General features: G+C 41.8%; 3 protein-coding genes across 4 annotated transcripts; 2 read left to right on the plus strand and 1 right to left on the minus strand.

Annotated features, from left to right (window-relative positions):
- Nucleotides 1–1,138: 1,138 nt before the first annotated feature.
- zhx3b (zinc fingers and homeoboxes 3b) lies at nt 1,139–10,843 on the minus strand. Of its 2 annotated transcripts, none has more exons than XM_079559158.1 (6): nt 10,446–10,843; nt 4,643–5,502; nt 4,452–4,553; nt 2,836–4,215; nt 1,700–2,401; nt 1,139–1,392 (listed from the first exon to the last, which is right to left on the minus strand). In XM_079559158.1, exons 2-6 carry the CDS (start codon nt 5,357–5,359, stop codon nt 1,153–1,155), a joined length of 3,141 nt encoding a protein of 1,046 aa, XP_079415284.1. In that variant the 5' UTR covers nt 5,360–5,502; nt 10,446–10,843; the 3' UTR covers nt 1,139–1,152. The 2 variants fall into 2 exon arrangements, with proteins under 2 accessions (XP_079415284.1, XP_079415285.1); XM_079559159.1 differs by lacking the exon at nt 10,446–10,843 and adding an exon at nt 5,651–5,792.
- Nucleotides 10,844–11,769: 926 nt separating this feature from the next.
- rab5if (RAB5 interacting factor) lies at nt 11,770–14,755 on the plus strand. Its single transcript, XM_079558716.1, has 4 exons — nt 11,770–12,076; nt 12,466–12,569; nt 12,659–12,788; nt 13,942–14,755. Exons 1-4 carry the CDS (start codon nt 11,969–11,971, stop codon nt 13,981–13,983), a joined length of 384 nt encoding a protein of 127 aa, XP_079414842.1. The 5' UTR covers nt 11,770–11,968; the 3' UTR covers nt 13,984–14,755.
- A 362-nt stretch (nt 14,756–15,117) lies between these two features.
- dhx35 (DEAH-box helicase 35) lies at nt 15,118–24,276 on the plus strand. The gene is made up of 21 exons (XM_079559165.1): nt 15,118–15,176; nt 15,416–15,543; nt 15,636–15,728; nt 15,937–16,014; nt 16,109–16,213; nt 16,291–16,352; nt 16,416–16,485; nt 16,569–16,628; nt 17,767–17,879; nt 17,956–18,052; nt 18,141–18,299; nt 18,383–18,593; nt 18,972–19,096; nt 19,281–19,335; nt 20,608–20,798; nt 20,886–20,963; nt 21,317–21,446; nt 22,006–22,087; nt 22,274–22,345; nt 22,427–22,538; nt 23,159–24,276. The coding sequence occupies exons 1-21, from the start codon at nt 15,137–15,139 to the stop codon at nt 23,195–23,197; spliced, it is 2,100 nt and encodes a 699-aa protein (XP_079415291.1). The 5' UTR covers nt 15,118–15,136; the 3' UTR covers nt 23,198–24,276.
- Nucleotides 24,277–24,536: the final 260 nt, after the last annotated feature.

Raw genomic sequence — 24,536 nt, forward strand, 5'->3', positions numbered from 1 at the left:
GTTTGTTTTACATTTTTCCTGAGACTGAGTGGCTAAAGATTTAACGGTTAAATAAAAATCTTCTCAAACATTTGCTAAACCATAGAGTCTTTGGATAATTACCCGGTTCAGCAATGTAACTCTGTATCTCTAGCAGTCTTGGAAATTGAAAAATGTTCTGGTGTTACTTTGGGCTGTCAATCCTGTAGCATTGTGAATAATGGGTGTGTGGAGCTTATAAAAATGGTTCAATAAAGAGTATTACATAATTTTTTTTATTTTGCAAATAGTGTTTGTAAAAAATGTACAACAAGCTTAAGTATGGAACTTGGTAAACTACGTTCTTTACAAATACATTAGGAAAGTTCCATTAAAAAATGATTTCCCAACATCAACGGCAAGCAGCACTTGAAGCTACGACACAAACATTACATACTTAAATACAAGTCACTTATTAAACACCAGGATGCTTGTATTCTATGAATCACAAATCATCCCGCTTTAAATTGTTGCAAAAACTGTACAGCAATGAAGGAAGTATACCAAACAAATAATCCAGACGAACTTCCAGGTCCAGAAATGAAATCAGTGCTGCTGTTCCACAAAATGACAGCACATTCAGAGAGGTTGCGAGCATGACAGAAAAGTGTTGAGTGCATAACATGGAAAAAAGAAACAGGATTATTTTTGACATTAAGGCAAGCACCTGATAACAAGGAGCTGTACAGTTTTGTCCCCAATTTGTCTCCATAGAGAGATATTCAGGCTCTACTATTTTCATGATATCCTACTTATACTTGTAATACTCTGATAAACAGTCAAAAAGAAACACCGATGGCACTGTCTGCAGGTTTCTGAAGTAGTCTTCTGATGAAAGAATGGAGTGCTCAAAAGATGAAAATGAGGGATTTTAAAGTCTTGTGTAGTGAAAGTATCATTCCCTTTTCATCCAGTGAAGTGGCCGTGGAACAGATTCCTGCGCAAAGGCCACGAGCAAAGCAGTTTCAACAGAGACAAAAGCCTCTTCAAACAGCTCCTGGAAAGAAACACATAATTAAAATGTTTTTACTTTTACCTGAGTTATTATTTCCCCCCTGTTAAACTTCCCAAGAACCTTAGTTCCTTATTCTTACTAAGCACATCTTAAAGAATTTCACCTTGTGCCAAACTGTCTTATTCATCTTTGGACACGCCACACACGGACTGCTCCATCTTCTCCTCGTTTCCTGCCCCGGGCTGTGGCTCCATGGGGGAGGAGGATCCTGGCAGCTGCGCCTCTGATTCTGAACCTGGGATGGCTGCTTCAGTGGTGGTCCCGGTCGTTTGGGGCAGCTGGAACGAAGAGGCTTTGGTGGAAAACCAGTATTTCACCAGGTCAGGCGTCAAACCGCTGGCTTCTGTCAAATCCTCGAGCTGTGCACAAAGAATGCCACGGCCGACAGAAGGTTTTACACATAAAATCATCTACTGAAAGTATGGTTTTGTTTTAGGGTCAAAATGATCATAATTCCAATTTATGAGCAACTTGTTTCTAGAGATTATGTCAACTTTAGGGCACTTTCACTTTTAGACTTCACTACAAAGAAACCTGGGGCCCAATCCATATATCAGCTTCAATGTAGAAAGATAAAGATAATTTTCCGGCCTTCATGGTGGTGCGTGCAACCCTACCATGGACGCCGACCCTAGTTAAGAATCACAGGTCTAGAGACTCGTGTACCTCGGACTCGTTCAGCCGGCCGTAGTTGTCCAGATGTGCCTGTAGAGCCTGGTCATTTCCCTTCTCGAGGTCCTCAGTCAGCACAGTGCGTTGGTACGACTCCAGCCACTTTAATTGTCCATTCTTCTGTACATATCTACAATCTCCAAACCAGCGGACCACCTCGGGCCTCGGCAGCCCCGTACCTGAGATCAGCTCATCGTACTGGGTCGCACTGGGCCACTGTGTCCGTGCGTAGATCTTTTTTAACATGTGCAGCTGGTCTGGGGTCTTTTTGCCTCGGTAAGACGTCGGTTTGGGAGACACAATTGTTTTAGGCGTTGAGTGTTTTGAGGATTGGTTTGGACCAGGCGACGACGATGGTGTGATTTGTAAATTAGCTGCGGAACCATCAGAAGCGTCGCCCTCTTGTTTAGCCTCGGTCACCTTTAACATTTTCAGGTTGATTTTTATAGGATTGACTTTAGGCTCCTCTTCGTCCACCTCCTCTTCTTCCTCCTCCTCCTGCTGCCGCTGCTCTTCCTCTTCTCTCATGGCCCGCTCCTCCTCTTGCCTCTTCTTCTCGGCTGCCACACGTTTCCTCCGCTCCGTGAACCAGCCGTGGATCTCGCGTCTGGTCATTTTAGTTTCAGCTCGGAGTCTGTCCACCTCCTCGTTGGATGGGTCCGGGTTCTGGGTGAAGCTCGCCTCCAATGCTTTCACCTTGAAAACAAACCATTTTTTTAATGTTCTTAAAAAATGACGCCATAAGCACTCACAATACAATATGATACATCAGAATTAGTCTAATATTAGACTCTTTGAATGCTGTGCAATTGACCCTGTTCATAACTTCAAATCATAACAACGTCGCCCAAGAAGTGACTTCCTGTTTCGATCCTGCACACCAAAATAAAAGCATCATCTTATTCATTAGTTCAGCAGTTCATTAGTTCAACCTTCTTTCTGCCTAACTATTAACAGACAAAACACTTAAAATGTGCCTATTTAATTATATTCTTGCAGCTGTGTGCTTTTATTTTGGCGTGCTGGATTGAGGAAGGCACTTCTTGGGCAGCGGTGTTATGATTTGAAGTAATGCACAGAGTCAATTGTTATGACTAGGTGGGTGCATCTAAATAAATACAAATTCCTACCTGATAGGGATCCCTCTCCTTATACCGTATTGCAGTGAAGTCTGGAGAGGGTTGTCTTGGGGCTCGTCGCGAAGGTGTGACTGGAGAAGTGGGAGTTTGTGACGCAGATGGGCTCTGGGGGGCAGGGTCCGGTGTGCTGCTTGCATCTGAGAGATCCAGCGGGTTAGCAGGCGTACCCGGGGCACTGGACGAACCTGAAGTCTTGTCCTTGCCCGGTCCCCCTGAGGCACGCGAACCTTTTAGGTTGCGTAAATGGTACCGCCTGTCACTGAACCACTTTCTGACTTCCCTTACAGTGAGCCCAGTCAACGCGATAAGTCTGTCCACTTCTTCCTGGTCGGGGAACTGGTTCATCAGAAAACTGTCTTTCAAAGCGCCGAGCTGTTCCTGTGACTTCTTGCCCTTGTAAAAGGTGGGGTCCAGAAAAGGGTTGACGGGGGTTTTGGAGCCGGAGATGGAGGGGGCTGCAGGCGAGGGGGAGGAGCATTTCGAGGCGGGCGATGCAGCGTCTTCCATTCGGATATTTGGAGAATTACTGGCAGAGGAGTGATCATCATCAATGTTTGTGCCTTGAGTGTCTTTGCTCTTACAGTTTGTGTTGTCATTTTGCAATACAACAGGGCTACTAGATTTGGAATTTGCACTCTGGATGCGCTCCTTAATCTTGCTTTTATTTTGGGTCTCTATATCGCTGTGTTTACCATTGACAATATTCGTTTTTGCACGATTGCTGCTGCCAAGACTTAGATTAATAACACTTGCTTGACCACCACTACTAGCAGAGCTGGTACCGTTTCTATTACTCGGACTAATAACATTTCTCCCTGCACTACTGCTGCCTACAGTCCCTATTACCATGCTAACTCCCTTGTCTGCCACCAGGGCGGCGGCAGGTCGAGCTTGCATCATGGGGCGGGCAGCTGCTTGTGGCTTGGGTGTGACTGCGAGGGCCACAGGAGCGCTGCTGACCTGAATACCATTGGCCATCATGGGCTGTGTGACGATCACCCCTCCTTGGCTGACTAGAGACCCTTGAAGGATTTGGGACAAGCCGGTGGCCCCCAGTGAAGCAGGCAAAACTATGGTGTGTTGAGCGGTGCTATTCAGGCTCGGTGCAGCGGCTGGTGCCGTCTGGATTATGGTATTGAACATCTTCCTCCGCGCCTCTTCAATTTCCTCTGGAGACCAGCTGATGCCCTGCTTCAGTCTCTGAGCAGTGAACCAAATCTTGATCTGCTCCTCTGGAAACTTGGTGACCACCGTCAGGTAGCAGAGCTCAGCCTTAGTGGGATACGGGAACTTGCTAAAAGAAGTCTTCAGGAAGGATGACTCGTCCATTGAGGCACTATATGTCGGGATACTGCTTAAAGGAATCATCACCTGAAATGTAAAGATAAAGCGTGTTATACTTAGGGTTGCAACAACCATTAGGATCAGCTATGACTAGAAGGCTGCAGTGTACGTATGTTGTGAATGGAAACAGAAGCTTTTTTATATTAAACAATTCAACCAATGATACAAAAAAAAAGATTGCTTGTCAACAGCTAAAATTAGCTGCAGCCATTATGATTATTTAAGAGCAATTATTTACAAAGTGCACATAAACTGTAAAATACCTTGGGAAGGTTTTTAGAAGATGTTGATGACGAAGAGGAGACATTCGAGGCAGCTACAGGCGTGGAGTGATGCACGTTTTTGTTCTGAACCACAGACACCACCTACAAAAGTATAACAACATTGTAGTAATTTAGTTTACATAAAAAGTTGAGCAGTTAAAAATATACATGCGTGATGATTGACAACTTACTTGCGTTATGGGTGTCTTCAGCATTGGCAAGGCACCTGACCCGTTGACTATCTGTATTGCAGAGGGCATGACTTTAGCAGTGCTGTTGTGGACCAGAGTGGGGACATGACTAACATTCGCTGTTGTTGTAGTAATGTCTTTCCGGTCAGTCTCTCTTGATGCAGGAACCGACTCCGGCTCGTCCAGTATTGTGTGCGATACCACTATCTTCTTAGGCTCCGATTTGCCTTTCAACATTCTCATAATTGGGGTTTTTGAAATAGCAATTTCATTATCTTTTCCCATTTCTGTGGTGTTGACAAAAGTCTGCTCCACCATGACCCTTTTGTCCTTTACTTTTAGTTGCAGAGAGGTATTCAAAGTGCTGGGGTGAACTCGGGCATTGTGAAGCGCCAGCCCTTCGAATTTAGCAGATGATATTCCACAGGTGAGGCAAAGGAAGCAAGAGTCAGCGCGGAAATCTGGGTGCCCACTGTACACATGATCCAAAAACAAGTTAAGATCCTGGGTCTCAAAGTTGCAAGGCCGACAGGTATAAGTGCCGTCTTTCGCCTCTGTTGCTTCCCCTTCCTCGCCCACATCCGGGGCTGTGTTGCGATCAATTTCCGGAATCCTGGATGGTCCAAGATAAATTGGAGAATCCTGATCTCCTTCATTCAGGCGTGGGGCCTTGCTGGGGATCATGCAAGGGGTAGAGGACTTCCTTTTGCTGGCCATGGCGAGACCAGTTGGTTGTCAGGGCGGTGTGAGAGAGAAAAAAGGCAAGTTTCTGGTTCACTGTAGGCCAGGCGTGGGGGATGGAGAATGTTGGGGCATGTTCACGGCTCAGGTCATTCGCTCACTGCGGTCCAGAGGACGTCCTGTAAGAAAAAAGTGAAAATCAATTTAGTATTTCTTTACAGAACTATAATGTGTTTTGCATATTCCTTCTTAACTAACCAAAACTACCAAAACCTACTAAATAAAATATGAAAATGACTATAAAATAAACAAATTCATTCATGTTACCAGCACGTCCCCAAGAAGTATTCTTTGGTTTTTAATGGCATGCATCAAATGATTCTGTGGTTTCCTTGTGTGATCACTGCCAGTCAAAGCCCAAACTGCTGTTATGCTGGAGTTTTTTGGGGAAAGCTCTGGTAGTCTCCCCTTCTGTACCCTCCCCCACACGGCTCTGCCTCACTTCCCCTCACGCGGACACACCCCCAACAGAGAGGAGAGCACATTCTGCATTTTCTGGTGTTTCCAAGCTGCAGTTTCATCCTGCATCTTTAGCTAAAACCAAAGATGCAAACACACGATGTGTCTAGAAATTAATCAAAGTAGAGAAATGTTAAGCGCTCTGTAGAGGTGTCTTCTTGTCAGAGACAGACAGACGTATGTGGGAGCAGGATTTGGAAGACGGTTCCGGGGCAATTAATCAACCAGTCACTCTGCACTTACATGACAACTCCTGCTCAGGAAGATCAAGAGCTCATTCGCATACATTAGAAAGGGACAAATTCTTTAACCCAGGGTCAGCCTGGGATCTAATTTGTGTCCCAAAATACAAAGTCAGACTCAAGAATGAAAAAAGTTTTAACTTTTATATGTGATTGCTTTTAGAAAAACAGAAAGGATAGTTCTGGTTTAGTGCCAATTCAGTCCAGTTGAGTTTATTATTAGTCATGGTTTAATTTCACTATATTAATATGGTTTCCTATTACTTAGAGCCGACACAGATGTTTTCTATTACTATTACCATGTAATAAATGTGCAAACTATTCATCACTATATTGTCATGTTTTCCAGATTAAGGATCGAGCTGTACAAACGGTATGGATCTGAATGTTGAGATGAAAACTCAGCTTTGGAGTTGATGGAGAGAGAGGGGTTAACAGACAAGTTTTCCCAGTGAAGTGAACATGATGCTCATACAGACCCAAGGGAGACTAACTGCCCTTGGCTTGGGCCACTGCGCACCCCTCCAACACTCCCCTGCCATTCAGTTCTGCATCAGGGGGCACAGCGCTGCCAAGGCTGCCTGGTCACATGACCCTCACAAAGGCTTATGGGTGGGCAATTCCAGCCATCCATCACGTGGTCCTGTTGGGCGTAAGTGGGAGGTGGGGGATGGGACAGGGTGAGGAGAACGAGGGGTGTGAGCTGTTGTGGAGGAAGGAGTGAGGTGTTTGAGCCAGGAATTTTCCTCCAGCAGCTACACCACCACCACCACCACCACCACCACCACGAGCAGCCCTGTACCCGGCCAACCCCCGCCCCCCTGCTCCAAAATACAATCACACAGTCCACCTCACCCCTCCCTCCTCCACTGCAGGGGCTGGAATGTTCTGACCTAATGCAACCTGGTGTTGGCTATAACTTATCCTTGAATGTCATCATGTAATAAAAAGTCAGGTAATAGGTGAATGAGAGATATCCAGGGTAGCCCTTGTGGTGCGTTGGTTTCTTGTGGTGTTACCTGTGGCTGTTTAAGTCCTTAGTCCTTTGATGCATTGTCCTAGTTAGCAGTTAGAAGCAGAAAGAATTAAGGTTTAAATACATCTGAACAGCATGGTAACACAGCGGTTAACACTAGAAGGGGTTCTGGGTTCGATCCCTGGGCCAGATGGGGCCTCTCTGTGTGGAGTTTGCATGTCCAACTCAAATGCGTAGGTTTTCTCCGGTTTCCCTTACCACTAAGAATATGTACAATGGGTTTATCCTCCAGCCAGGTGTTTCTGACCATTAGCCTGGCTCCACATCTGGAGATGGGTCGCTGGGCGTCTGCCTACAGCGGCTGCCCACAGCCCACCAAAGCAGAGAACAAATTTCCCTATGGGCATCAATAAAGTATACCTTAACAAGTCAGTCAATAGGCCTTGCTAAGGTTAAAGTATACTTTATTGAGGTGAACTGATAGCAACCGTCTTCAACTCAAAAGTAACCTAGTTCAGTTGACAACTTTAAAAACTTTTGATGTATGTATGCGAAAAACAAATGGTCTGTATTTAACTAGTAAGTAAATAGTAAAGTAAATAAATGCAACATTTCAAGTGAATTGTCAGTTCTGCTGGCAAATCATTCAGCCTGCTAATCAGAACTTGCTAGACTCTGTATTTGCTTGTAAAAATAGTTTGTGAGTTGTCTCACAGGAACCCATATGTTAGTTGACTAACGGCTAAGAGTGCATCTGCTCATCACTGTTCAAACGGTGCGCACAGGTTGAGTGACCATGGCGTGATGGTGGGTTTATGCTTGTAGCTCGTGTGGGTTTCCTGTGAGACAAAGTACGGAGGAAGAGGAGACGTGCGGGGTGTGGTGGGGTGAGCGTGGTCTTGGCCCTGCTTGTGTGTATGTGTGGGGGTGGATGTCTGCATGCCTGTCTGCAAGCCCTGTTTGCTGAATTGGTTTGTCCCAGTGACACCAAGACTATTGGTTTAATTCCATCACTTGATGTTTTAATACAAATAGAGCATGTTATGTACAGTCAGAAGTGACCTCAACCAGGTCTACTGCCTTTCTGTAGGTGGGCCTAGTCAGAGAGTATGTACTAGCCTAGCATGAGATCCAATCTGATTGCCATTTTTATGGGATCCAATTTGAAAAGCTGCTCAATTCCCAGATTGAAGGCTTGAGTTTTGCATCAAGTAGCAAATATGGCATTAGCTGGCTACGGGTCAAAATCGAAAACATCTTCTGTGACATCAAACAGAAACTGACAGATTTGTATAGCTTCCATCTGTATCGCCAGCCATTTGACAGTGTAACTAATCCTGAATTAGAGCACAACACTGACTAGATTAAGCCCCTGCAGATCCATGGATGTCGGGCCCTCTTGCCTCACTTTGGGTGGCTCTGGTTAATTTGCTCAGTAACATAGGACTAGCACTTTATTGGCTTTTGACTTCCTTTCACTGTTCCTGCTTCATCCAAGTTTGGCCTGGGGAGACAGGTCGGCAGCGCCACTCTTGTGTTACGGTCTCCAATGGCAACCACCTCCTACCCTCTCTCCCTCTATGTCGGTCTTTCTCCAAGTCCATTTCTCTGAAGCACTCAGCTCTAGCAGCCCCTGACGCTGGTGTGGCGGGTTTGTTCCACACATCACTGGGACTGGTATTTGGAGAGTCACTGCCCTGCTCCTATTTCACTGCCTCCCTGCATGGTGTTGATGTCTCCTAGCAAGGTGTGGGCGCTGTCGCCAAGGCGTGCCATTGGCCAGAGTTGACGCTTGCCTGTGAGCTCAGGGGAGTTGTTGACTAGTCATCTGCTTAAGCAACGCTTGTTGCTGACTCTTGAAAGCCTTTGTCTGAAGTCAAATCTGGCCCAAGGCAGCATTGAGTCTGAATAGAAGAAACACTAATTATGTTAATTATTGATACAATCAGTAGGGTTCCTGTGATGCCATCAAACCATTATCCCAACTCATTCCACACCCTCTAAAACAGCAACAGCAAGTTCAGTCTCTTTCTCCTCATAATGGTAGGTCCCAAATCTTCTGCAAAAATTGCATGCAGGTATGTTTATTTCAAACACCAAACTAATCAAGGTCCCCAGGTCAAGGAGTGGATGACTGTCTGGTTTATGGATACCTGAAATGCTGCGGTCACTGTCAATGCAGGCGTTCAAAAGAGGGTTGCTGAAATAGGAGGGAGAGAAAAATGGCGGAAGACCGTGCTGTGCTACCCAACCTAAAATGGCTGACATCACAAGCTGTTAACCAGCCAAGCAGAGCCAAGGCTGCTACTGCTGCTGACCAAAACCTGCATGCAGAGGAAACATGAGAGGGGCCACAACAGGCCTGGCCTGCGCTCTGCAAAACACAAAAATGAGCCTCATCTGAGATTTAAACAATGCTTTACAAATACTTTATAAATACTTTTTTTAAGTTCTAGAGTAGGCAAAAGGGCAACAATACATCAAGACATCAACTATTAGTGCACCAAACCAAGGAGATGGTTCCTCCACAGTAATAAAGTAGCCCATTATTTGAATTGACAAAGGGAATCTACCAGTTCTGATAGAAGAGCTATTGAGCATTTATTAGGCCCTTACTCTAATGAATCAAAGGGTGAACTAGGTAATGCGCAGCTACCTGGATTAAGTTATCTGTCTCTGGCCTCACGTGGACGTCAGATGCAAATTAGCTGCCTGAGAAAGCTCCCTCTAATCCCATGAGTTACACTATCAACAATGTTGATGATGTTGATGATGATGATAAAAAAAGGAGAACAAAATCCCTTTCTCAACCTTCTCCTGGCAGAAAGAGTAAATGAACATAGGATCAGGTGAAATTAATGTTCTATCATCTAAATAAAAACAAAATGATAGTATTTAGAAATTCAGACAGTTACAGAAAGTTTTAACTCACATATTTTACTTTGAAATCAGAAGTAGGCAATTGCCCAATGTGACTGACAAATGTAGCACAAGTCCATGGACATTTTTAAATAGCCTAAAAAGTTCACAGGATTTAAAATAATAATTTTAATAGAGCACTTGGAGACTCATTGGCGTTAATCTGAGCGCAACAGCGTCAAGCATTTCTGACAATGATGCGCTCACTCTGTGCAAGTCAGTCAGGCGGAGTGAACCCCAACTTCGTGGGCTCGCGGTTATCATATATTCAAGAACAGTGACAGAATCAGAGAAAAGGGAGAACTCCAGCCCAAAACCTCTCTCTCCTCCCGTTGGCTGTCGCCATTTTAAGCAGGCGACATGCAGCTGGGCAGCACCGCCTCACCAAAGCCCACGAAGGTGGGCTTCGCACAAGTTTGCATAGGCTCGAATAGTTAGATATCTAATAGTTACAAACCCCACTCACCTGTCTTTGTGTCGGGTCGCTGAAGGCGCAGAATTTGGAAACTTTACAATTGTACGGGCTCAGTTGAGCAGTACGTACACCGGAGACAGCTGGGGTGCTGCTGATGGTAACTTTGGGTACAGGCGCTTTTCTGAAACCCGGCTGAAATCACCGTGACACGGAGCCCACAGAGCTCGTGTGCTGCGATTGTTTATTTCGTCTGGTGCTCTCGATTAATCAGGCAGAGCAGAGGAGGAAAATACGGCAGACGTACCGAGGCAAAGAGACGGACACGTGATGCAAACGTCACAGACGTAGAGTTGGCGTGAGCTACACCGCAGAGACAGCAGTGAGTCAGTCACATCCCGTCCCGAGTTTAACCCAAGCCCAATGTGTGAGGGGTAGAACCATGCACACAATGGGTTAAAGAAGCCCGCTGCCCCTGCTCTTAGACCTGTCCCACAAGTCCATTAATACAGGAACTCACCTGTGCCCCCAGGTGATCAATCAAAACAACAACACACAGGCTGCAGTCAACTCAAACACACAGGACAGGATGCCATTTCAGTTTAATCTACAATGGCTTGTGCTGAGTTACTAACAGCTACAATAACTTGAAGTCACATTAGGTTAATACGCCAACAATTAAGCCTTTGAGTCCAGAATATGAGATCAAAATTCCCCAGAACTTCCATGTATAGTGTTATTTCTGTTGCTGTTTGAATTTTTATTCAATCATTAACTCCCAAAACCAAGTGCAACTTCAGGGTGCAGGCAACAAATCACACAATAACAACCAGTAAAGCACTTTCACAATGCAGCCTACCATCAAACAGACTTTGAAAGAGAACAAGTTGACAGGACATGCATTAGACTTTGTTCATGAGATCAGAGGCCCCCTGCTGGCCCTTCAAAAACATAGGCTAAATTGAATCAAATTAGGCGAGAACATTTTTCCAAGTGCTGCTACATCGTTGATTGTAAACATTATTTACAAAGACAAAGGTTTGGCTTTTGAAGTTTTCCCGCTTTAGTCCAAAAATAAACATAGGGCCTACTGCTAATGATTCTGTTTTAAAGTAGCCTTATCTCCCTTGGCCCAGTTGAAAAGCTCATAACCACCAGGGTAGAATAGATGAATGACGTAATGACGTAATGACTGACTGACTGACTGACTGAATGAATGAATGAATGAATGAATGAATGAATGAATGAATGAATGAATGAATGAATGAGTAAGTAAATAAATAAATTCGTGACTTCTGAGACCACAAGGGGACGCTGTCCATTAGATTCGTTTCGGGAACGGAAACGTCGCACTATCTCATTGGTTCCTTGGAGCTGGGGTCAAACGGGTCTGCGCATGCTCAGAAGGTCTTCTAAGGAGAACGTCCAAAATCTGTCAGATCAGCGGAGCGTTTGTGTAAAAATACCTTCACCAATTTTACTTACGGACCTTTGTTCCAAACAGTGTATACGTTCCCGACATTTAAAGCGTTTTGAGGTGCAGAATATTGGGCTTGCACATTTGGAAATTAAACAAAATGACGAGCAGTGCAAAGAGGAAAGAGGACAGTCATCTGGCGAATGGAGGTGTAAAACAGTCCACATGGACCAAAGCCCTCAACAGTAATGCCGTTTGGGAAGAGAAGGTCAGTGTAATGCCCTTGTCGAAAATCTTTGCGTCCGGATTCTGAATGAAACTCTTTTAAAGTGTATGCAAGTGCCCTATGTAAGGCTATTCTAAACAGCTAATTATAGGACATGCTAGCCTACATGCTAGGGATTATTGAGTTATGGCTATGGCTGGGCTATTTAAGTTTTAATGCAGGTTTTTGGAAATCATTGTTTCCAAGTTGATTGTTACGAGCCATGGCATACAGTTCTCTTTAGGCATAATTGCAGTCTTTGTACAGTTCTATATCAATAACTTAGTATATGGGCAGAGTTGTTTCTTTGTCGAATTAATCTAGTAATAAATGGAAGTTACAGTGTTTTTTTGTATATGGTCAATAATCGTATTCATTTTCTGTCTTTTCAGGATGAGTTTTTAGATGTGGTCTACTGGTTTCGACAAATTATAGCAGTAATACTGGGTGTGATATGGGGCATTGCTCCATTAAAAGGATTTTTGGGAATAGCCATGTAAATATGCTTTAATTTCCCATCTCTCGTCCCATTTAATCTACTTGGCAGTCATTAAAAATGTATTAACCTGTTGTTTCTTTTACAAGATTCTGTGTCATAAATGCTGGGGTCCTTTACGTGTACTTCAGCAGCTTTCAACAGATTGATGAGGAAGAATATGGAGGCACATGGGAACTCACTAAAGAAGGATTCATGACATCGTTTGCTCTTTTTTTGGTAAGAGATCCAAATGAGATTAAAAAAAGGGCATTACTGATAGGTGATGCATTATGATGACATACAGTTGTGCTTAAAAGTTTTACATACCCTTTAAAATTATTTTTCAAAGATTATGAATGATGAGTTTGCTATTTTTAAATCATCATGAATAAAGAAAGTACCAAAATGACCTTGATCAAACGTTTACATACCCCAGTTTTTAATACAGTATATTGCCTTTAACATCAATGACAGTTTGGAATCTTTTGTGGTGGTTTTGGAGAAAGTTCTGTATATAATCTAATGGTAAAGCGGCCCATTCTTCTTGGCAAAAAGCCTCCAGTTCTTGTAAATTCCTGGGCTGTCTTGTGAATGCAAATTAGCCCAAGGCTACAGTCTGGCGTGGCGTGTTTACATGCATGAGACCCATGTATGTTCATTAACATGTGCTGTCCCGATAAACGAATGAATAAAAATAAAATAATGTTGAGGTCAGGAGACTGAGATGGGCACTAACGGGACTTTCACTTTATTCTGCTGGAGTCAATGACATCAGCGAACCACCTCCATATTTCACAGTAGGTATGGTGCACTTTTCATCATAGGCCTAAGACCATCATTGGCCTTGTTGATAACATAAAAGTGAAACATACCTACTGTAAAATATGGAGGTGGTTCGCTGATGTCACTGGCTCCAGCAGAATGAAGTGAAGGTCCCGTTAGTGCCCATCTCTCCTAACCTGAATATCATTGAACCACTTTGGGGTGAGCTCAATGCAAAGACAATAAAGAACCTCATCCACAAAAGACTCCGAGCTGTCATTGATGTTAAAGGGGGCAATACACAGAACTGGGGTATGTAAACTTTTGATTATTTGGGCACTTTCTTTTTTTATTATGATTTTAAAAATAGCAAACTCTGTTGTTTCACCATAAATGGCTTCATATTGGCCATTCTGACTACATTGATGATCAGACTGAACCGTGTGTGAATTATTGCCTGTGGAAGGGATTTGCTCGAAGGATTACCCTTGTACTCTTTACTACAGTGGTTTTGTGCAGGTTGAATTATAAAATATTCTAATACCTGACACTAACTGTGCTATAGAAATTGAAGTCTGGACAATACTTTCACTGCATCTTACTGGTGTTTGTCTCCTGCTTTCTTTAGGTGGTGTGGATAATCTTTTACACAGCTCTACATTTTGACTAATATCTTCCTTGGACATTAATATCATTTTTATTTCAATCCAAACCCCTCCAAGGCTTAATGATGAGGGGAGTGCTCCAAGTACTTTATGACATCAAAATGCCAGTACATCGTGGGCCTATGGTTAATTGAAATCTGGAAAAAAAGAAACAGTTGACCATCCTGTAATGTATTCTGTAAACTTATTTTGTATTTCAGAGCTGATTCTTGTCAGACATCTTGCATTACATTTGATGTATGTTTAACTTCCTTCTCCACCCAGAGTTGCCATGTCTGTAACAGCACTAAAAATGATCAGTCAGTTTGTCTTTTTCTCATTCTATCTGTGAACAAGCAGTTCGACAATTAAACATAAATGATTTAAAAAAAAAAAACTAAACTAAAAGTATTTAACAATGGGCATTGGAATTAGTTCCCTGTTCTCTATTCATCCAAGCAACAAGGGAGGAAATATGCAATATGTTTCCCCACAGTGCTTTTGGAGCTAGCTAGCACTGAAAAGGTTTTACAGGAATAATTTAAGTAAGTAATGTAGTGTTTTTTGTTAGTTTTCCCCACTTCAGTTTCAGCAGATCAACTGCATAAAGTCTTAGATCATTTTAAACTAAAATTTTAATTTAAAGGTGTCTGTAAATAAAATAAACTTTGTAAATTCATCTATTACATTTATTTGTATCAATGTTATATCTTGTTTGATGCAACATTTTTCAGTATTTTATAGTGAAGAAGAATATTAATGGGTCATAGTATTGACACTCACGGTTGGTGTTTAAAAGAATGTGTTTTCTGATCAACTCTTTTAAAACTCAATAAACGTGAGGTTTAACTGACCTCCATTTTCAATCAAAATGTATCATTGTCCTTTATTACATACACCCATGCAACTTTTTTGACATCTTTTACAAAAGTAAATCTATTTACATTCTATAACAAAGGTGAAGAGTGGTGTGAGGATTTTTGCAATTAACACATTTGAGATACATTATAATAAAGAGTAACACATAAAAAAACACGAAATGAGAAAAATGGAGCAACATAAAAGGGCAAAACAATAACAAAAAACAGCAAAAAGAAATGCTTACTTTTGCCATCATGATGTAGAGTATTTCGTCTCGTGACGTTGTTGCTGCTGAAACCACGTGACATAGAAGCCAAGATGGCGGCTTCTCTCCCCACGAAGAAATTTTGGAAGCCGGGTAAGTGCAATACATGTACCTCCTTTAGGGCGTTAAACATTCAGTCAGTCAGTGCTGGAGTGATAAACGAAGCAGCTTAGCGTGGCTGTATAATTTATCTTAACGTAACTTCGCAATGGCAGGGCATATTATAACATGATGAATTGCTACGTAGTTGACGGACAGTCGCTCTGCAGCGATTTCGAGGAATCGGTCTCTTACATGTACATGATAAGTTTTTCCCTCCTGCTGATGTCCAGGGACTGATGGACCTGGCATTGCAGAGGAGCGGGAGCTCAGCTCTGAGACCACCGGCTCCCCTGTTATCTTCAACCCCAACACTGCTCTGTCCATAGAGAAACAACGGCAGAGGCTCCCAGTCTTTAAGGTTTTGTCCCAAAACTACTACCCTTATGGATAATGATATCTTGTTGAAATGATGTGTTTGTAAATAAATGTAAAAAAATATCCTCTGTTCAGCACAGGAACAATATTTTGTACTTAGTTGAGACCTTCCAAACCGTCATTATTGTAGGAGAGACAGGATGTGGCAAGACAACACAAATACCTCAGGTGAGTTTTTTTTCTTTCTTCTTGGTCAAGTAGTGCCCACTACTGCAGTAGACTAACACGAATTAAATGGGTCTTTTCTTGAACTTGTTTTGTTGCTCTGTAGCTAGTATTTTCACAACGTTTTGACCACCGGCTTTAATATATTAATTGAGCTAAGGCACCAGCTTTCTCCAGCAGTAATTGTTTTTCCTCCTTGTGTCTCTCATAGTATTTGCTGGAAGCTGGTTGGGCTGCAGAGGGAAAGGTCATTGGGGTGACACAGCCTCGTCGTGTGGCTGCCATCTCCGTAAGAACTTTACAATGTTCTAACGATCAGTGATTGATTTTTTCCCCCCTCTTTGACAGATCAATTGTTTACAAGCTTGCTTTTGTCCTCATAGGTGGCAGGTCGCGTTGCAGAGGAGCGGGGTGCTTTTTTGGGCCATGAAGTCGGTTATACAATACGTTTCGATGACCATTCGGATCCCCAAGCTACAAGAATAAAGGTAGCCTATATTAGTACATCTGTGTTGAATTTATTGAGTTATTGTTATAGGTTCTACTAAGTTATGTCCTGTTACAGTTTCTCACTGATGGCATGCTGGTGCGAGAAATGATGGCTGATCCGCTTTTGAAAAAATACAGGTAAATAATGTAATATAAAACCATTTTGTTTTACATAAGGCTCATCTAATTATCTCTTTTTAGTGTTTTGATGCTGGACGAAGCACATGAGAGAACTCTTTATACAGACATAGCCATTGGTTTACTAAAGAAGGTAAATGCTGGTTACAAGAAAGAACATAGTTGGACTGGCAGATAATTTTGATTTGTACATTTTAATTCTCGCTTATTCCATAGATTCAGAAGAAGCGGAGGGACCTGCGGGTGATTGTAGCCTCTGCCACTCTGGATGCCAAGGTGACAGCACGATGTGCAGATTTGCTTGTGTTGAAAGAAAAGAAATATGAGATCACGTCACTTTGATCTGACATCTGACAAACACTGATGAAAGACTGACAAAAGCAGGCCTTGAGCACCAAATGAAGAGAAGTAGTCAGCAAAAAAAGGTTCATAAAAAACATATGTAAATTATGTACATAAACTGCTATAGTGTGCAATTTTCTTAAAAGCAAGAACTGCAGTTTTTCATTCTGGACAACTTCAACAAACAGAATACGCTAATGACACTGTTAATTGGGGCTGCATGATATAAAACAAAACTTTCTTGAATTTGCGATGACAATATTGCAATATTTTACTAATGCAGTATGTTACATTAAATTAAAACTAAAAGTTAAAGCAATTTGTTTCCTGGTCATACAGTGTCTATTATAATAGAAGTTAAAGACTAAATTTGGACCAAGTCATGGCTAAACATAAGTAAATGAGGAATCTCATGGCTAAAATTTGGTGCAAACCAAAACTTGTGAAACTTAAGATGCAAGTGACCTCAGTCAGTGACATACAGTATCGTAGGTTAGTGTTTTTATTTGTCATTGTACAAGTGCACAAGGAAATAGTGGTCAGGTGTTAGTCCTGTGCCGCGCTGCTGCTGTGGGTCAACCTGACCTGCATGTTTTTGGAGGTAGAGGAAACCGTAGCACTCGGAGGAAACCTCTCTGGCTGCCTTCAGTCTCCTCTGCTCCTCTGAAACGGTGCCTCTTGGGTTTGTCCCAGTTGTTTCAGAGTGTGGTGTCCTGCACTGGTCAGCTCCACCTCCATCCTCTTCCTCCTGCGCAGCTCCTTCCGCTCCACAACAGTCTTTCACTTCTGGGAAGAGCTCAGCAGTTAATCTATTTCATTCTCTGGTGAACGAGCCATTAGCCAAAACAATAGAAGCCATATGTGGCTTAGCTGTGAATCTCTCCAGGATACCTCCTCGTTTGTTCCTTTCTTGTTTCCTGTAGCTCCTCTAGCCTCTGGTGACGCCTCCACTCTTGCGATATGGATATTGTTTCAGCTGATGCTGGATAACAATAGTTTGCCATTATATTGTGCAGCTCCACTGTTGATGTTTTCTGATCTAACTTATTTGAATAATAATCTGTTTCCCTAGAAATTTCACGAGTTCTTCAACTTGAACGATACTGGTGATCCCAACAAAGACACATGTGGTATTCTGACAATTGAAGGACGCACCTTTCCTGTGGATGTTTTCTACACAGTTAGGTATTCAGCTGACGTCCTAAGATAAAGATCCAAATTTGATCAAAAGTGTTTCTTTAATGGCTCTGTATGATTACAGTCCTGTTCCAGACTATGTGAAGGCTACTGTGGAGACTGTGCTGAAGATTCATGAGACTGAAGATGATGGAGATGTCTTGGCTTTTCTTACTGGACAGGTTTGTGGCTTTAATTGTACTGGTTACTCTTTGTACCTCCACTAATTCACATGTTATGAATAACGGAATCACTTTTGCACTTTTTCAGGAAGAGGTAGATAAAGTAGCATCTCTTCTAGTGGAGCAAGCCCGAACTTTGTCTCGCTATGGCATGAAGAAGCATCTCAGAATTCTGCCTATGTATTCTGGACTGCCTTATGCTGATCAGATGAAAGTGTTTGAGAGGACGTCCCCGTCAGTGCGTAAGGTTAGTCTGACTACAAAACAAACAAAATCCACTGATCTACCAAAGTGCATTTCATCGATATTGTTTTTACTGATCTTTCATAGGTTGTGGTAGCTACAAACATCGCAGAGACTTCCATTACAATAAATGGCATTGTATTTGTCATTGATTGCGCATTTGTGAAACTGCGGGCCTATAATCCCCGCACTGCCTTTGAATCGCTGGTTATTACGCCGATTTCCAAAGCATCAGCGAGCCAAAGAGCCGGGAGAGCTGGAAGAAATCGACCAGGGAAATGTTTTAGGTTATACACAGGTAAATGCATTTCTCAAGTGTCAACAGAGGTGTGTAAACGAGAGATTATTACTTGGAATCTCTGAAAAAAATATCGCTACCTGCTAGGGCCAGAGGACTGAAAGCTTAAAATCTTTAGTTTTCGACAAAACAACTACAAGTGTGTAGTTTGCAATGTTGTAGACGGCAGGGACATAGACATCAGAGGTAAAAAGAAATGTTACTGCAATTCTGCGCTCCTCCAGCAGATGACACCCTTGGCAATTGTCTGGGTCGCCTATTCCCTGCCTAATGCCCACCTCAAGTATAGGGGTCATTCTTAATTCAGTCTATTTTTGGAGTCTTTTCTTGTTGTTTTGCCTTACTAGCTTTGTTCTTTCAACCTTCTCCTTTTCACAGAGGAGGACTATGAGAAGCTGCCTGCCGCTACTGTGCCAGAGATGCAGCGTACTAATTTGGCCCCTGTCATCCTGCAGCTCAAAGCTTTGGGCATTGACAATGTGCTGCGCTTCAGCTTTCTCTCAGTGAGTAGCTCATTTTTCTGCTGTAAGCCTTGTGTAAGATGTGCACCAACTGTAGAATCAAATGTTCTTATGCAGTTTAATAGTTGTGCGCATGCCCCGGACAAGACAAAATAATTCTGCATATTAATTATGTGTTGGTATCTAAAACTACTATAAAATGTGATTTGGCTGTTTTATTTTGCAGCCTCCACCCGCTCAGACTATGGTTCAAGCTCTGGAGTTGCTGTATGCTTTGGGAGGTAAAACAACAAAATTTTACATCTAGTCAGATTATTGATATAAAGAAATCATACGTTTTCTAATACAGTCCAGATCAAAAGTTTTAAGACCAGTGGAAAATAAGCAAAACATCAAATTTTGCATGGTTGGATCTTAACAAAGATCCAAGTAAAAGTTCTATATGCACCAAGAAGAATCAAAAGTTTAGGACCACAAAAGGAAAAACAAAAGGAAACCCCCTCAAAACTGAAATCAAGGTTCCAAACATGAACTCAGGATAGAGTAGCTCCATCATTATTGTTGACCCCTTCAAAAATGAGTTGCGTCTTAATGCAAGCGTTTACAGGAGGACAGTGGAAACATTTCTCCAAGTGGTGAAGACGGCCTCACGAAGGACATCTACTGTCTGGGTATGGATGGCAAGGGAAGTTTACAAAAGCAGACAACAATTCCAAACGATCTCAATTGGATTTAGATCAGGGGAACATGCAGGATGGTCCAAAACAGTGATGTACTTATAGAGGTCCTTTGTCCTGCAGACATTGTGAATTAAAGCATTGTCCTGTTGAAAAGCCCAGTGGTTCCCACACAGACCAGGGTCCTCGGTCATGAAGGATGCTCTCTGCAACATCTGCACTGAGCCAGCAGCCTTTTGACGCCTCTGCACCAGCTGAAGCTCCATTGTTCAACTGAAGGAAAAAGCACCTCAGATCATTATGGCGCCCCCTCCCTGTGGTGTGTGGAAAACATCTCACGTGGATTGCTTGTCACACCAGTAATGTTGCTCTAGTGCAAATCCCAAATGGGCAGTTCTGTGGCGTTTATGGAGACGAGTTCTCTGAAGATGTTTTTGTATTTGTTTTTGCAGCCCTTCAGTTGCAGGTGGGAATCGTCTGATGGTTATTGGGCTTCACTGGGCACCAGTAACGGCCTTACTGTATATTTGTTTTGTAGTCCTTGTTGTGTACCACTACTCGGTGCCTTTTTAAATCATTCCTTATAACCCTCACTCAGGATCTTTTAAGAAATTCAAAATGACTTACTGCGATGGCGCGCTGCGAGAGTGGTCTCACTAACATTTCTTCTTGTTGCATGTTGAAGTTATACTTGGAACCTTGTTAAGATCCAAACATTTTTTTTTTTCATTTTTGCCATTTTTCAACTTGTCTTAAACTTCTGATTGAGACTGAATATTTAAGTCAGTTTAATCACATTTATTTCGATAATTATTTTAGTTGAAGTTTGTATTTGACGATAATAACTGTTAATTGACCTGATTTCTTTCTTCTCAGGCCTGGATCATTATGGCCGCTTGACTGATCCAATGGGTTTGCGGATGGCAGAGTTTCCTCTCAGCCCCATGTTTGCAAAGATGCTTCTTGAGTCTGGGAACTTCGGGTGCTCCAAGGAAATAGTCACTATTGCAGCGATGATGCAAATTCAGAATATATTTGTTGTTCCTCCCAATCAGAAAAAAGTTGCTGTACGTAAAAATATGTTTTGTAAACTGATTGTACATTTAAAGAGTCTGTGAAGAGTGTTTCTAACTTCATTTATCCCAACCCCACAGGCCCGAGAGCACCGGAAATTTGCTGTTGCAGAAGGAGACCACCTCACCATGCTCAATGTTTATGAAGCATTTATAAAGGTAATCAATGTGTTCTGTCTCCTGATCGTACGTTTTGGGCAATGCTTAGGGTCTGTTCTTGTGCCATTATTTTTGGTACATCACCTTTACTTGTCGAGGTAAACACAGTGAATCATCCTCCATGAAACACTTGTCCAACTCTTCATCCTTTTTCTAAATAGTTCCCTTCCGAGCAGGTTCTCGGCCGTCTCCGTCTGGCCTCTTTATCTCCATCACATGAGCTGTTCCTCTGATCTTTTCCAACATCGTTATTTCCAATTGTGAATATTATAAGTCTTGAATAACAGCTAGTAATCGGCGACCTAATGTTTTTCTATAGAGTTTTCTAATGTGAACTTTTTTTGTCTTTGCAGCATCAAAAGAGCTCCCAGTGGTGCCAGGAACACTTCTTGAATTACAAGGGGTTGCAGCGAGCGATGACCGTACGAGAGCAGTTGCGTCGTCTTATGAACAAATTTAAGGTCCCAAAGTCTTCCAGCGAAGGTATATTTGCACAGAACTTAAGGATTTTTGGCCAGTAAGCTTTTATTTGACAAACCTGCAAAGGACAAAAGGGGGTAAAGGGCGTCAACCGGGACCTGGCACCCAAACCCACGGCACTGAAATCAGAACAGTGTATATAGCAGCAGCAGCAGCAGCTCTAACCACTAACTAGACTAATGCTTCAGCAAAACTTTGTAGATTTACAGCATATAGTAAGGCCTATATCTAAGTGGATTGCAGATAATATCCTTTCTTTGATACTAATTTTCCAGACAGCACAGAAGCATACATATTAACTGAAATTGTCTGTAGAGATTTAAATTGTTGGCAGTATCCTGTATGTCTTTTTCTTTGCCCTTCGACTATAGATGTGCCTCTTTACGGCTCATAGTTGCTGGCTTTGGCTCCAGTAAGGCAAGGCAAATACAGGAAATAAACTGTTTATTTGCAAATACTGCAAATAAACTTGCCTTGCCTTGCCTTTATAAGTAATTAATAGTTTCATCATTTTACATTCAGAATATTTAAAACCGTTTCATATATTCCTTTGTACTCACAGGTGACCCGGATGTGATCTTAAGGTGTATTGTGTCTGGATTTTTTGCCAATGCAGCTCGTATTCACCACTCTGGTTCCTACAGGTGATATATTCTTTTTGCCTTCAGTTCAGTTATAATCATTGAAATGTTGCATAGCAAGTTGTTCAATGAGAGACTAGGCTTTGCAGCCAAAGAGCCATAATATTATATGCCTCATATTAAATTCTACCCATTTATAGCTTCATTCCCTCTTCCTCTCACAAATGTGTGTTCTTTATTTTCAAACAGGACTTTGCGAGATGACCGTGAGCTTCATATCCATCCTAGTTCTGTTCTGTATGGGGAGAAACCCCCAAAATGGTTAGTGTTTCTTTTGTAAGATTTACTTTGATGAAGCAAATTTGCAATTGCTTTATTTCTTTTATTTGTTTTTATTTTCAGGGTTGTTTTTAATGAAGTAGTTCAAACAACGAAGTACTTTATGCGAGATGTGACTGCTGTAGAATCGTCTTGGCTTGTTGAGTTGGCTCCTCACTTTTACAAACAGGCAAAGGTTAGTAGAAATCTTTTGGATTTTCCTAATAGTCATTAAGTTTGCTGGTCTTCCCAACAAAGAATCTGCTCCATTTCTTCTCCTCAAAGCTTCATCCATGTCCTGCTGTATTCAGAAAGTATTATAGTTGCTAATGTTTCAGTAATAAGTAGTCTCTAAACTTGCAACTTGGACTCAAACTTATTTATTTCAACTTATTTATTTGTATATTGTGTAAACCACATTTTATTTAAGTATATTAATGTTGTATGTCAGGGATAGGCAACAGGGCACAGAACCTATGGCTTCCAAGTTTATTTTGAGGGCTATTGATACGTCAGAGATCAAATATCTGTTAATTAGTATTTTATTTTTAAAAAAGTACTTTAATTATTTAAAAAAAACCTTCTGGGGAAACCTGACGTCAGGTGATTAATATATGACATCATTTGAACGGATAAAGTGGTTTACTTTGTGGGAGGTTCAGCCCCTGGACTTTTAACGAAGAAAATGGGCCTACCACAAAACAATCTCTCCTGCCCCCTGTTTTACTGTACTGTTACTAAAGGGATACTAAAGGTTTTAATACTGAAATCTTAAAAGTATTTTCTTGGTGACCCATATTGTCTCCTTTCTTTCAGCATGGTTCACTGGCCAGTAAGAGGTCCCGGGTGCTGTGACTTCTGCCTCTCTCTACCATCTTATTTAGTAGCCCTCATTCCCATTGCCCACAATTCATTTCATTTCATTGTATATAAACATGTATTGTCTTTTTAATTGTGCACAAGTCGTTCACACCATGGATCTGTGCTGAAGTTGGAGCTAATGACTGATATTTGGTCTGTCTGATAAAGTCGCTTCCTTTCCTTTGATTTGTCTGTGACAATGAGAAGGAGTAATGTAAGGGAATTGGATTATAGCTCTTTAGGAGTGTCTGTAAATGTCCATGTGTAAATAAGTTGAGCAGGCCTAAAGCCTCGGGAATGTGCCACGGTCTTGGCATCCATACTTTTATTGTTTGTTTTTTTAATAATCTTTAAATGCTTGATAAATAATGAACAACTGTGAGGATGTTTGAGTGAGTTCAACGGAGTGCCTTTATGTTTATAATGGCATTAGATGTTCATAGCTACACAGATTATTATCGTTTGATGCAGGTAAAATAGATTTATATTTGGAAGCTGTTACTTTTGCTTCCTTGACAAATGCCTCCCAACAGCCTAGCTCAAAGATAACAGCCTTGTTGCCATTTAGTGCCAGATTTTAATCAGTTTATTTCACATTTCATTCTAGGCAATGGAATGTGCAAATATCCTAAGTTACTTTGTAAAACTGTGAATTTAAGCCTACAGATGAAGTGCCATTTGTTCAGAAAAGTAAGACGAGAAATCAAAACCAGGAGCATTTATTATCTTTAGCCACACAAGGCTTCTGCACATGGAGTATAAAGTGCATGCCACATATGACTATCGTGGGAATTAACATTTCAAAACCAATTGCATGGCTTTAATGAGTCAGTAAGAGAATTTATCACACGCAAAAGTTCTTCCAATGCATTTTAATAGCTTATATTAAATTAGTGTCTTAAAGCATTTGATTATTAAACAAGCATATCAATTTAAATGTTTACATTGTTACTACTCCTATGCATGTTTTGGTTCTGCACTATTCTGTTTGTCATGCACTTCTCGTATATTATTGCCAGGTTAAAAAGATCTTTCGAGTTAAGCCAACTCACATATTGCCTTTCTACCACAACTTAAAATGCATCAACGGTAACAAGTGAATTGAAATTCAGTTCCAATTTTTTTTACAGGATGTTTTCATTAACATTGTTTTCTTTGTGAACGAAGCATTCAATGAACGAACTGTTGTCTCTTAGATGGGATCAGCTTTAAAGCCATATAGTCATTTTCTTTATGCACGAGTCCCACTAAACCTCTTGTTCTCCTATAGACTTGATGATTATGATTAAAAAACGGGGCAGCAAACTTTGTTGAGTGGGCTAAACTGAATAGT

Source organism: Gobius niger (genome assembly GCF_951799975.1).
Source record: "Gobius niger genome assembly, chromosome: 6".
NCBI classification, from domain to species: Eukaryota; Metazoa; Chordata; class Actinopteri; order Gobiiformes; family Gobiidae; genus Gobius; species Gobius niger.

Bases quoted from the DNA above. Each gene is read 5' to 3' on its own strand.
- zhx3b (XM_079559158.1), bottom strand. From the start codon at position 5,359: ATGGCCAGCAAAAGGAAGTCCTCTACCCCTTGCATGATCCCCAGCAAG. The intron at 2,402-2,835 runs GTAGGAATTTGT...TTTGTTTTCAAG, and splicing joins AGGAGAGGGATCCCTATCAG to GTGAAAGCATTGGAGGCGAG. The intron at 1,393-1,699 runs GTACACGAGTCT...CTTTGTGCACAG, and splicing joins GCCGGCTGAACGAGTCCGAG to CTCGAGGATTTGACAGAAGC.
- rab5if (XM_079558716.1), top strand. From the start codon at position 11,969: ATGACGAGCAGTGCAAAGAGGAAAGAGGACAGTCATCTGGCGAATGGA. The intron at 12,077-12,465 runs GTCAGTGTAATG...CTGTCTTTTCAG, and splicing joins ATGCCGTTTGGGAAGAGAAG to GATGAGTTTTTAGATGTGGT. The intron at 12,570-12,658 runs GTAAATATGCTT...TTCTTTTACAAG, and splicing joins GGATTTTTGGGAATAGCCAT to ATTCTGTGTCATAAATGCTG.
- dhx35 (XM_079559165.1), top strand. From the start codon at position 15,137: ATGGCGGCTTCTCTCCCCACGAAGAAATTTTGGAAGCCGG. The intron at 16,486-16,568 runs GTAAATGCTGGT...CTTATTCCATAG, and splicing joins CCATTGGTTTACTAAAGAAG to ATTCAGAAGAAGCGGAGGGA. The intron at 22,088-22,273 runs GTGATATATTCT...ATTTTCAAACAG, and splicing joins CACCACTCTGGTTCCTACAG to GACTTTGCGAGATGACCGTG.